The sequence below is a fragment of the Antrostomus carolinensis genome, unplaced genomic scaffold (genome assembly GCF_000700745.2).
Source record: "Antrostomus carolinensis isolate BGI_N321 unplaced genomic scaffold, ASM70074v2 scaffold31366, whole genome shotgun sequence".
In the NCBI taxonomy this organism is placed as follows: Eukaryota; Metazoa; Chordata; class Aves; order Caprimulgiformes; family Caprimulgidae; genus Antrostomus; species Antrostomus carolinensis.
The window spans coordinates 1-12,347 of record NW_010320288.1 but is presented as its reverse complement, the minus strand read 5'-3'; the positions used below and the strand labels follow the sequence as shown (position 1 = coordinate 12,347).

Below are 12,347 nucleotides of genomic sequence, written 5' to 3'. Positions count from 1 at the left end.
CACTGCTAATGCTTGTGGACCTGCCTGCAGAAGGCAATGAGCAGACATTAGAACGGGGAAAGCTGTTCCTCCTCTTTGAGTTCCCTTTGAGACACCTCCTTTCCTACACTCAGCTCACCTCTGCCAGCCTGTGTGGCTGTCCAGTGTTCCCACTACTTCTGTGACTCCCCAAACACCAGACTTCTGGGCTTGGAGTTGTCTTTAAAGGGCTGGCATACCCTGTGAGCTCATACTTGGGCTCGCTGAATGTAGTCCTGCTGCTGACTGTTAATTATTAAGAGGTTTTTTTCCAATTCATCCTTTTCTGTAGCAATTCTTCCCTTACAGAAGGGTTCTGCCTCCTGTGTCCTCAGTGCCACTGCCACTGTGCTTTGCCAGTCACCTTCTCTCATCATTCCTGCCATGGGCTGAGTGGGCTCTTGGTCTGTTCAGTGGTTGTGTGGTGGCTTTCCTGTAGCAGAGATGCTGCCCTGTCCTGGAGGAAGGTGGGACAGAGAGGTGCCTGCAGGTTTCTGGCAGAGTTAAGCCCAGTATGGCTGTGTTAGTCTGGCACAGAACTGCTGATGGGTGGGAGATGAAAGATCCTTGGAGCAAGCTAGCTTTCCTCAGACACTTCTGTGGTGTCTGAGCCTTTCTAGATGCCAAAGCAGATGTTTTGTAGTTGGGTTACCTGCGTAGTAACAAATACCTTCTGCTATTATATCTCTCTTTTTCCGCTCCACTTGGACACTTGCTGCAGGTCGACTCCATTTTATTTGCTGAGTTCCAGGCGTGGAAGGAATCTCCAACTTTAGATAAATCCTGCTCTTTCCTGGACAGAATTTATCGAGAAGATGTAGGACCTTGTCTGGATTTCACTAAGCAGGAGGTAGGTGCTGGAAAAGAAGGACAAAAACTGTGCAGTCTGGCAGCACCAAAGTTTCATCTTTATGGAGGTGACCTTTGCACTTGATTCTCTTTGCTGCAGCTGTCGGAGCTGGTGCGGGTGGCTGTGGAGCAGAACACACTCACCATTGAGCCGGTGGCTTCCCAGACACTGCCTGCAGTGAAGATGTCAGCTGAAGAGTGTGGTGGGCCGAAGTAAGGAACTGCACTTATATTCTCTTGTCCTCCCCTTGCTACTGGCCGTTTTGTACTATCTAGTGGAGTTTGGCCAGGCCTTGCTCAGTCAGTTGAGTTGAAGAGTTCAAAGGGCTCAGCTGGGTGTTCTCGTAGCCTGTGACCAGTGGGAGTTCAGCTCAACTCTTGACCTGAGAAGGAGAATTATCTCAGCTCGGCTGATGTACTGGAGTTGACTGTTTTGGGGGGTAACGTAGTGATGTGTTAGTGCCCTTGGCTTGGGAGAAGTTTGGTTTTTTTGCGTTGTTTTGGTTTGTTTTTTTTTTTCTTTAAGGTAGAAATGTGTTTAATGTTCTCTGAAGATGTGTTTGTACATAACCTAGGGTGAAAGGATTAAGTCAGAGCTGCATTATCTCATGTTCTTGCATCTTGTGAGGTTTGAGCTCACCTTGTGCTCCTGACCTTGCTGGTGCACCAGGTGGGTTTGAGACTAGGGTAGAAGAGATCTCCTCTTGCTGCATATCTTCCCCACCTGATGTTGTCACCTTGCCATCAGAATTGGGGCTGTGGCTGCTCCAGAGCTTGTGTGACTGTATCTGATGTGACAGACAGCTTGAGATTGCTTCCAAAAACAGCACTAGCAGGAGTGACACAGTATTCCAGATGAAGTTAGGAGACTTTATTCAGGTGTTGAATTTAAGTTCAATCAGGGCTCTCTCTCTCTTTATTCTTCCCTCTCTTACCTTCAAGCAGAGTACCTTCTAAGTGAAGGTGTTCCTCTAACAGTAAATGCTGCTCACATGCAGATTTTCTACCACTCTTCTGCACTTTCAGTCATCTCTAGGCCAATTGTTCCAGGCTTGTTCCAAAAACAACCCATCCTGTGTTTATCCTTATCAGTTTCCTTTAGAATTTTTTATTTTTTATATTTTTTTGTGTCTTCACAGTGGGTTCCGGTCACAAATTGTAACGTAAGTCAAATATTTATTGTTTTTAGTCAGTGATCAAAGATCTCTAATTCATTAACAAGTTACTAACTTAGTGCAGTTTAGCAGCTTGGAGGCTAGAGCTGAACTAGGCTAACTTCTTAACCCTGTTTAATTTCCACCCAGACAGGATGGTAAGGAATCTTACTATTGGTAATAAAGGACCCAAAAGGAATTTGTTTCCCTTTTGTTTCCCAGTTGCAAAACACTGATTTTTATGGCAACTTTGAACATGCTGTGGACCAGAAAGGAGAAAGCTGGAGTCCCTCTCCAAGCTGGGACCTACCAGACCTATTTGTCTGTACCCTACTGCACAGACCTCAGTGCCAGCAGTTTGAGGAGCCTGGACAGGCAGGGACTGAGCTGGCCACTATGTGACATTGCCTGTAGAGCACCAGAGCAAAATGCTGGCCAGGAGGTGCTGTGGGCAACTGGCTTTCATGATAGCATGTCTGGCAAAGTGCCCTGGGGTGTGTAGAGTGTTGGAGGGCAGGTGTCCAAGTGCTGTGGTTTAGGTTACTTCTACCAAGCAGTTTCAACCAAGCCAAGAGCAACCAACAGAAGTCTCTCTTCCCAGCACACTACAATGCTCAAATTTCAGACCTCTTCAAGGTATCTCGTTTACAAAGATAAACCTGCACCTTCTGAGGATTTGATCCCTGTAAGTTGTGTTACTATTTGAGTAATGATTCCTTCTCATTGTGTCTGAGCACTTACAGCCCGTGCTTCCACTCTTGGCTAATATTTGCCTTGATAGCAGTGGAAAGTAAGCACAGAAACACACTCAGAAGGTCTCTGAAACATCTGCTCCTGTGTGTTATCATCTTCCATGGCCCACACAGCAATTTTTTGTAACTGGGGAGTGATGTTCCTCTTCTCACCATGCTTGCATCAAGTCTTGGGGGAACATGGTGATGGCTGTGGAGCAGAAAATTCTGCTTTACTGCTTCAAGCGGTGATGAAGGGAGGGCAACTGGCTGGTGCCTGGAACCATTTACCTTGCAAGTAACAGAAGGAAATGGCAGGACAGTAGAAGCACACTGCACCCTTGCTGATGATGTCTTTTGGTGGTCTCTCTCAGAGCTGAGCTGTCTTGAAAAGTCTATTTTCCTCACTTGGTCTGAAAGCTCCTTACAGTTGTGAAGCCAAGCTCTTCTTCCCTGTCTGCACAAGAAGGGATTGGCTTCTTCTTAGGAGCTGCAAGCCTTATCCACAGCCCCCTGAAGTCAGTACAAAGTCTCTCTGTGTGACTTCAACTAGAGTAGCTTCTAATCAAGCCCAAATTAATTAAGAGGAGCTTAGCATAAAGGCTGCAGTGTGGCTTGATTGGAGCAAATTCTGCTCAAATGCTGGATTTACCTGTTTTGAGACCGGGTTTGGTCCCCAACCAGCATGTTTACATCCCATCAGGAAAGCTGATGCACCTGAGCAGAACTCCAGTGGCAAAAGCCTTGCCTGGAACATGGAGGAGATGTGCAGAGACCAGATGACACTTGTTAGACTCTGCTCCAGCGTCACCTCTTTAATAAAATCTGTGGTTTTATCTTGGGCTGTCTGCCAGGGAAAGGGTACAGCCTTGGTTTGCATGGGGATGGAATAATTCATGGTTCCAGATATTTAGCCTAAGGTCTCCTAAACTTGCCATTTATGGAATCAAAAGGTTCATATCAGCCAAGGTTTTTTCTTCTTCACGCAGAACTGACACAATATTTAACTTCTGAGCTCTTGCTTTCATCTCTTGGGGGTAGTCTTGAGGTTCTTGAATTGCTGTGCTACTGGATTGCTGAAGGTTGAAGTGTTTATTTCTTTGTCTGCAGGAAATGTGCTCTGAGTGGCCTTCCCAGGATCTGCAAGCACCGCATCATGCTGGGGGATTCTGGGAATTACTACTACATTTCACCATCCTGCAGGGCCAGGGTGAGTATTCCACCTTGCCAGGGTGCCTCAACCCTTCAAAATTATTCCAAGCCCTGAGATGGAGGAGCTTTTGGGTTAACCCTCAAACTGACAGAGACCTGTGGGGCTTGAGTTTGTCTCTGAAGTTGTGGTGGCTCTTGGTCAATGACCAAGGTGCAGGTCTCCAGCCCTGCCTCACGCTCTGGTTCTCTGGCTGTGTTCCTTCAGGCAACCTGTCTTCAGTGTGTTTACTTTCCATGGTTTGATTCAGTACAGGGCTTTGATTGTTTTGCTTTATTATTATTTTTTAATTCTCTTTTGTAAAACACAGTAATTTTCTGCTCTTTAAATGCTGGTTCTTGTTACTGTTCCAGCACAGATCAGTGACTCAAATGGTTATGAGAACAAGCTGTCCTTTCTGTGGAGGGAAGGGAGAAGGTGAATGATTTGTTCATGTTGCTGCTGGGGCTCTGATTCAATGGAGCATTTGAAAAGTTTATTCTTTCCTGAGTTGCATATCAGAAGAGCTGATCCTGCAATATTTCTGACTATTTCTGAAACAAAAAGTTGGTTTTGTGCATGGACTTAAGTTGACTAATTTTTGTCACTTGCACCAAGGTATGTCATGAACAACCTCACCCCCCTGCACACACCTTTTAACTCCAACCATTTTCATTTAGTTGGAGAACAGCGCTCTTCGAAGGAAAACCATGGATTTTGCTGCCACATTAAGTAGTGATTACTTATGTCTCAAATCTGCAGTAGATTGGAGTTCACAGCATCCCAGAATGGCCTGGATTGGAAAAGACCTTTAAGCTCATTGAGTCCAACCATGAACCCAACACTGACCAGTCCCCTATGACTAACCCATGTCCCTCAGCACTGTGTCTACACGACTCTTCAATCCCTCCAGGGATGGGGACTCCACCACTGCCCTGGGCAACCCCTTCCAATGCCTCAGAACCCTTGCAGCAAAGAAATTCTTCCTCACATCCCATCTCAACTGCCCTGGCCACAACTGGAGCCCATTTCCTCTTGTCCTGTCCCTTGGGCCTTGGTTGAACAGACCCACCCCCACCTCTCTCCACCCTCCTCCAAGGGACTTGCACAGAGCCACAAGGTCTCCCCTCAGCCTCCTTTTCTCCAGGCTCAACACCCCCAGTTCCCTCAGCCACAAGGGAACTCAGCACACTTGTGCTCCAGACCCTTCCCCAGCTCCGTTGCCCTTCTCTGGACACGCTCCAGCACCTCCATGTCCTTCTTGGAGTGAGGGAAGTGTGTTCTTTCACAGTGTGTCCCATGGTTAGGGTGATATCCTGGGATGGGATTGCAGATGCCCAGAGGTTTTAATTTTTTATTTATTTATTTATTTTAACCAGCTTTCTTCCTATCTCTTTCCATCTGGTGCTGTGTGGTACTATTTCTCAGGTGCTGAACACTAAGAGCTCTCCTGCTGGGTGGTTTTCAAGCCTCTTGACATGCAGAGCAGTTCTGTAGCTGACTCCTTTTCTTTTTTCTTCTTTTTTTTCCCCTCTCTCCCTCAGATCACAGCGGTGTGCAACTTCTTCACATACATTCGCTATATCCAGCAAGGCTTGGTGAGGCAGGATGGTAAGAGGGCATAGAAGCTGGTTGTGCTGGGGATGCCTTCTGTGGGCCATTGGGAGGGATTAAGAGGTCCTGTTCAGCGTGACAGGAGTGGGGTCAGCTTGGGGAACCCTGAACTCCCTCTTTATTTGAGTTAAATGACAAAAGAAAGGCATGAATGGGAGGAATAAGTGCACCTATTTCTTCCTCATAAGCTTGTTGGGAGCTTTACCCTGGGGTGACCTGATGGGCCTGTCCTGCCGGACCTCACTTTGGAGTTGAGCCTGGCTGGGCTGAGCTTAGAGCTCAGCCTAACATGGGTTGGTGTCCAGTTGTGCCTTTGTGCCTTGCTTACTGATTTTTGGTGTTTTGTGTTGTTTTTCCTTCTCTTCCCCCACACCCATTTTGCTTTGCAGTGGAGCTGATGTACTGGGAGGTCATGCGGCTCCGGAGGGAGATGTCTCTGGCCAAACTTGGTTTTTATCCCAGTGAGATGTAAGCAGAGGCCTGAGCATGGAAGGAAACTGCTTCTGTATGAACAGCTTGTCAAACACAGTCTGCCAGACAGATGAATGCAGTGCCTTCTGCAGTGGGCCTTACTCCCTCCCCACCTTCCCTCTGCCTGAAGCTGATCAAGGAGCAAGAAGCACAAGTTCTACCTTCAGCTGTCCCAGTTCTCCAACTGTGACTGGCATGCAGCTGTCAAACCACCCCCTCAGAGCTGGGCTGGCCCTGGCTGCTCTGGGGTGGCCAATCTATAGACTGTCCTCTATGGAGTCTCCTATATGCAGTGTATAACCTTTTCTTTTTTTAAACTTTTGTTTTTATATGCAGTCTGCTTTGGCATAGTCAGAGGCCAGCCCTGAGCAAGGCAGGAGTCCTGGACCTTCTTTGTAAGCAAATCTTTCAGGACAGATGCTGGCTGTCTGTCCATCTGTTCCACTCTTTGGGGTGGAGGGTGCTGTCCCCAGCCATAACCTAGGTCCTGCTGACCACTTACTCCCTTGATGGCCCTGGAAATGCCAGCAGCACGCAATAATCTTATGGAGAGCCATGAACAGCCTGTTTCCAAATACTTCCTTGCTCTTTTTAAAGGAGCCTGCAAGAGAAGCTTTCTGCCAACTGAATCACAAAGAGGGATTTGTGTTTGTGCTTGAGATTTGGCACTGAGTAATCCAGGCTGGGGAAGCAGCTGGAGCAGAGGCCGGAGCTGTGCACCTGGGTCCTTCAGCAGAAGAAAGCCAGCAGGGAAATTGTGTAACTTGCAGCTGACCACAGCTTGGCTGCCATCAGTGCAGGATGTTTTTTCCTGGTCTAGAGAATCTGCTGCTTTTGTCACAGGCAGTTGTGGACCTTGATGGGTGATAATCCTTGTGATAATCCTTGGTGCAGAAGTCTCCCATGGTGCTCTTAGATACAAACCTCACCCCCAGAGAGATGTGTTTGAGCTGTTTCTGCTCTCAGAGTAGCTTTGGGCAGTACTGGCCCCACTCTTTAGATAGAAACTGTCATCCCAGGCTGGGTTCTTTATGTCTCCAGAAGGAATGTGCCCAGGCTGGACACAGTCTTGAAGCCCCAAGATTTCCTCCCCAGTATTGCATCAGATGTAGAGATGTGCATCCACTGGGAAACTCTGCTTCTGCTGGGCTGCCATCCCCAATGAGGAGATTTGAAGCACTTGAGGGATGTGGCTGTGGTTCCTCTATGCCTCAAAATGTGCTGGGATGGGTCACTAAAGCTTTTGTGAAGCAGAGGTGCCCTACAGCTTGAGCTCAGGCCCAGGTTTGTCTGCACAGAGCTGTGTTAAAGCCATGACAGTGTTTTGTAGCCAATTTAGCCTTTTTTTCAGTGACTGCAGAATCAGCTCAGCCACCACCCACCCTGGAGGTTTCATCTCACGTGGCATTTCTGTTGCTCTTGACTGGCATGTTACCCTGTCCCTCTGCCATCATCATAACTCCCATCTTAGCAAGTTGGTGCTTGAAACTGGATCACCATCTTCAGCTCCATTAAGTTTCATCTTCTCTGGAAGATGCTACAGTAGGAATTTTGTGTCTGCAGTGGAAGAAAACTAACAGCTGCTGTGGTTTAGGTCCAGGGGAGGGAGGAATAGACAAGTAAGGCAAAAGTTTTGGTTTGAAACCTAATTTAAGAGCAATTTCAGGGCAGATCTGAGAAAACCTTCCTGTAGAAGACCCCTGTGAGCACAAGCTTTCCTGTCACTGAGCACACTCACAGCACGCTGCTGAGTTGCTCCTCAGGGGACTCCTTGCCTTACAGCTATACTGGCACATGGTCTTGTTTGCCAAGGTTTAGTAGCGATGTGCAACTTGAGTCGTCATCCCCAGAGCTGGGAGAACACATTCCTGACAATCCATAGGAGCTTTGAATCCACCTCCTTCAGCTCAGAAAGGGCTGACTGAGTTGTCAGCACCCCAGTTCTGCTTTTGCTTCCCACAGCCAAGTGCCCCAGTCCATGCTGCTCACCCTAGCTAGGCGAGTGGTACGTCTACTACTCTTTGCCAAAGGAATATGTTTCAAATGTGGAGTGAAAACCTGGAAAATACATCTTTGGGTGAGAGTCTGGCTGGGTCTTGATCTAGTGATAAACCTGCATCTCTCCTGGTGGTGTCTGCAGACTTGTGGCAATTTGACTTCAGCTTTTCTAGAGGAGAAAATAGAAATGTCTCTTCCCAGCTGCAGATTTCAGCTCAGGTAAATTCTCTCCCTGACAATTTCTCCTTCTATCTGTTTCCCCTGACATTTTGATCTCTACAGGTCACCCTGTGCCATTAGCTGTTACATTGCACAACAGACGTGGCTGCGTTGCAGCACTGGGAATGAGATGATCTCTTTACGCAGGAGATGTTTTGGTTTGTGGGGTTTTTCCCCCCCCCAGTGTCACTTTGTAAAGCACTTTTGAGATGAAAGGAATTAGAGAAATGCATTGTATGAGGTTGTCTTACATTTAAAACAAAGCAGAGAGAAGAATTTGTAAATGAATATGAAGTCACTCCGTTACCAGTGGGATGGTTGCACCCTGCTCTTTAATAAAGGAAAATAAACATTTGTTATTAACCTCTTCAAAGGTCTGGTTGCTCTTCTGGGGTAGGGTTGGTTGGGATGTGGGTGCTTGGTAGACAAGAGAGAAATCAAGTGTGGTTGGCATTGTGCTCTGTGCTTCCTTGCTGCTGTGAGGGACTGGGTTTTTCATGCTTTTCTCATCACTCTGCCCCTTGACTTCAGCAGGGGACTGAGTGACAGTGTTTTGATTGTTTTATCACAGGTACTTCTTGTCAAGGTCCGTGTGGTTCTTGCTGAGCAAGGCTGAGGTCTCTTCCAGCTCTGCTGTGGTCTGGTTTGGTTTATTGGCTTGAAGCATTGCATGGGATATGCTGGTTGTCCCACAGGCTGGTTAATTCAAGGATCATCTCCCTTCTTTCCTTGCAGGACTGAGCAGTCTCCTGCTTTCCCTGTCAGCAGGTGGAAGCAGAACTGTGGTGGGAACCTTTCAGAAGCTGCCATTACCAATGGTCCCTTAGTGGTCTAGAGTGAATACTTCTCTTTGGAGACTTTTGGATCATGGACTCTTCTTTGGCAGGTCTTCCCTTGGCTGCACAACGGTCTGGGGCTTTGGATGCAAGGGCAGGAGCTGGCAGGCATGAGTTGTAGCCCCACCAGGGACTGAACTTGCTCCTGCTGTTCAGGTAATTCCCTCTGCTGTTAGCTTCAACTGGATTTGAAAAAGGCTGCCTCTTCTTGTCAAAAGGTAGCTCCAGCTCCTGCAGGCCCTTTCTTGTCCTTTATAGAAGGAGAAGGTGGCTGGGTTCCCCTGGCTCCAGCCCATGTGCAGCTCTCCATGCTACAGCAGAGCAAACACAAGTGAGAGATGCCAGCTGGTTGTGAGCACAGTGTGTCCACAGTATGAGCAGCAGCAGCTCACAGACTCTTCAGGTTGGGAAGTTGGGTTGCTCTGGCTTCACTAAAATCATTTGCTTTCCTCCTGCATTTAGCTGTGGATGTTAACAGGGAAGATCTCCTGTCATCATGTCTTGGTGTGGGCATTGCCTGCCTCTGGTGGGATCGGTGGTCCCTCACTGCTGCTCTCAGGTTTCCCTGGCCAGTTCAGGTCACTGAGGGTACATAAGATCTTCCCTGGTTGGATTCACACTCATTGGCATCTAACATCGTGGAAGAGAGAGAAGGGCACTGGTGGCAGCTGAGTTTCAACAAGGACCCAGAGGAAGGGGCTGCCACTTCTGGGATGTGGAGAACCCCAACAGATAGCAGTGATGTTTACCCAAAGGTCCTGTGCCTTTTTCTAAAATGATGTTACCATTTTTCAAATGATGTTACTGTTTTATAGGACAAATTATCTGGGTGTGGAAGAGGAAACCAAGTGGCTGTCACAAAGCAGGAAAGGAGCTGGTGGTGTCTGCTTGTCCTGCTTGTGCCCTCAGTGCCAGTGCTGGAGGAGAGCAGGGGTATGAGCCAGGGCAAGCAGCCAGGACAGCCAGAACAAATCCCCCTGGATGGATGGGAGCTTCAAGGAGGAGATGGCAGGCATCCCCCAGGGCCAGCAGCAGATAGGATGGAGTAATGAGGAGGGCTGTCCTCCTGCCAAACTCAAAGCTGTGTCTGCGTCTCCGTTCCCTGGCCAGTCGCCTGGGCCGTTGTCTGTGCTCAGATGACTCTGAAGTTGCTTTGTGCTTTTCAGCTCCTCAGTTGTCCTATCTTAAACAGCTAAATTTTGATTTAAGAGCTGTCTACAGAGTGGGATATCAAGTTTTTTTAATTATTATTATTTTTTTAGGATCCTGCAGAATCATACACGAATCTTTGTTCTTTGCAAGGAAGAGTAACCTCTCCTCTTTTTCTCTGGAGCTTTGGTCCTTCTCTGTGTAGCATGGCCAAGCAACCACGAGATGGCACAGGCGGACCAGGCAGGTGCTGTACAGATTCAGAATAGTTTTGGTTGGAAAAGACAGTTAACATCGAGTCCAACTGTAAACCCAACACTGCCAAGTCCACCTCTAAACCATGTCCCCAGGCACCACATCTGCACGTCTTTTAAATCCTTCCAGGGATGGTGACTCAATCACTTGCCTAGGCAACCCCTTCCAATGCTTGACAACCCTTTTGGTGAAGAAATAGATCATGCTTGATAGATTTGGTCTACTTGTATGTGGGGCTCTGAGCATTTGAGGATGTATTCATGGGTGGGAGGGATAAGGATCTGCAGGTCCAGAATGAGGCATTTTAACCTGGGCTGCAAAGGAGTTTGGATTTGGAATGGAAAAGGGGATATTTTGCATCTCTGATGGACGTTAGTGTTGTGCAGAGTGAGGTGCTTTTAGGTATTTAAATGTTAATACCTGTTGAGGTGCAGAATGTAGGAGACTTTGAATGGCAAGAAGAGAGAAACCAGGATAAGGGACCTAGAGATTTGGTTGCTCATGGAAGTTCTCTGGTTCTGCTGGTCCTGTCCTTTTACCCTGCCTTCAAAGTTACTCAAGGTTTGCACAGGGTTGTAAATCAGGCTGTCTCTGCACAGTGGGTTAGGCTGTCCCCACATGCACAGAGAGAGGTATGTTTCCAGGAACCAAGACATGACAGTTTTCATTTGTTTGTTTCAGGTGCAGATAAGGAGAAGGGAGAAGGTAGAGCAGATGGCCTCAAAAAAATGGACTGTTTCAAAGCTTTCCTGATGACTAGTAACCCTCCTTTGTGACAGATGTAGCAAACTGGCAAGGATTAGTGCAGAGTAGGCAGCACTATATCAGCCGTGGGGAAATTCCAGTCATTTCAGAAATTGGGGGAGCGTGGCCCTGCCAGGAAGAAGTCAATGTCCTGGCACAACTCTCAACGTGCACTGAGAAGCTGGGGCTGGTCAGCTCTGCCAAGGCAACATGTTCATTATAGGAGCGGTCCCAGTGGTGTCACTGGTGTTAGAAGCCAAGAGGTCGGTTTTTCTATTTATCATGTCAACATTTCCATGTTTGTGCGAGGGTTTATTGGGCTGAAAGGAGCTGAAACGTTGACTTTAGCCAGTTTGTTGAGGCAAGTTGAACTTTGTGCTGGTTTGCATAATATTCACAGGGTTGTCAGAAGCCTGAACAGGTCCCTGGTGGGGTAATTCCTGTTCGCAGGAGATGAGTTGGATATAACAAGATGCCTTCTAGCCCTGCTTACTCTGTAGCTGTAATGATACCCTTCCAATTTTGATCACCAGTGAAATGCTATAGTTGCATGCTTGTTGCTGAGAGCTAGGTCAAGCAGAAGGCTGAAGCATGCCATTGTCTGCTTTGTGGTGAGGTCAACTGGACAGTGAGGTCCCTTCTAGAAGGGCTGATGTTTGCTCTAGGGAACTGCAGTAAAGCAGCTGCAAATCCTGTGCACCATGGAGTTTAGCTAAGCAGCAAAGGATCTTCAGCATCCTCTTCACAGCAGATGTCTAAAGAGACCAACCCCTCCCTACTTAGTATATTCTGTGGGTTCCTCCATGACAGGAGATCTGGGCACACAGTGTGGCAGAAGGCATTGAGGTGAAGAACAGGGAAAGCTTTAAATAGGGTATTTAGTGGGCAGTGTCAGGAGGCAAGAGAAGGAACGTGGAAGGAGATGAAATCAGAGAGAAGAAGCAAGACTGAGTGGCGTGTACCCTTGGAGGGAAACTTGTTCTGGATCTCTGGTGTGATGGGAGGTGGTGGTAGAATTCATAGGAGCTTGGTGTGATTTCACTGGTGAGATGGCAGGTGTGCAGTGCACAACCTGAAGAAGAACTGAAAGAGCTTATTTGGGGGTGGATTAGAAGGGAAA

The 12,347-nt window shown here is 47.6% G+C and overlaps 1 protein-coding gene across 1 annotated transcript in view; it reads left to right on the top strand.

Annotated features, from left to right (window-relative positions):
- The window catches only part of RAB3IL1 (RAB3A interacting protein like 1), a 13,461-nt gene extending 7,217 nt beyond the window's left edge, over positions 1 to 6,244 (top strand). Inside the window, exons 6-10 of the mRNA XM_010169554.1 lie at positions 740 to 868; positions 968 to 1,080; positions 3,863 to 3,962; positions 5,486 to 5,552; positions 5,945 to 6,244. Of these exons, the coding sequence (XP_010167856.1) occupies positions 740 to 868; positions 968 to 1,080; positions 3,863 to 3,962; positions 5,486 to 5,552; positions 5,945 to 6,027 (492 nt within the window). The 3' untranslated portion in view covers positions 6,028 to 6,244. The remainder of the gene's footprint in view (positions 1 to 739; positions 869 to 967; positions 1,081 to 3,862; positions 3,963 to 5,485; positions 5,553 to 5,944) is intronic.
- The last annotated feature ends 6,103 nt before the right edge of the window (positions 6,245 to 12,347 follow it).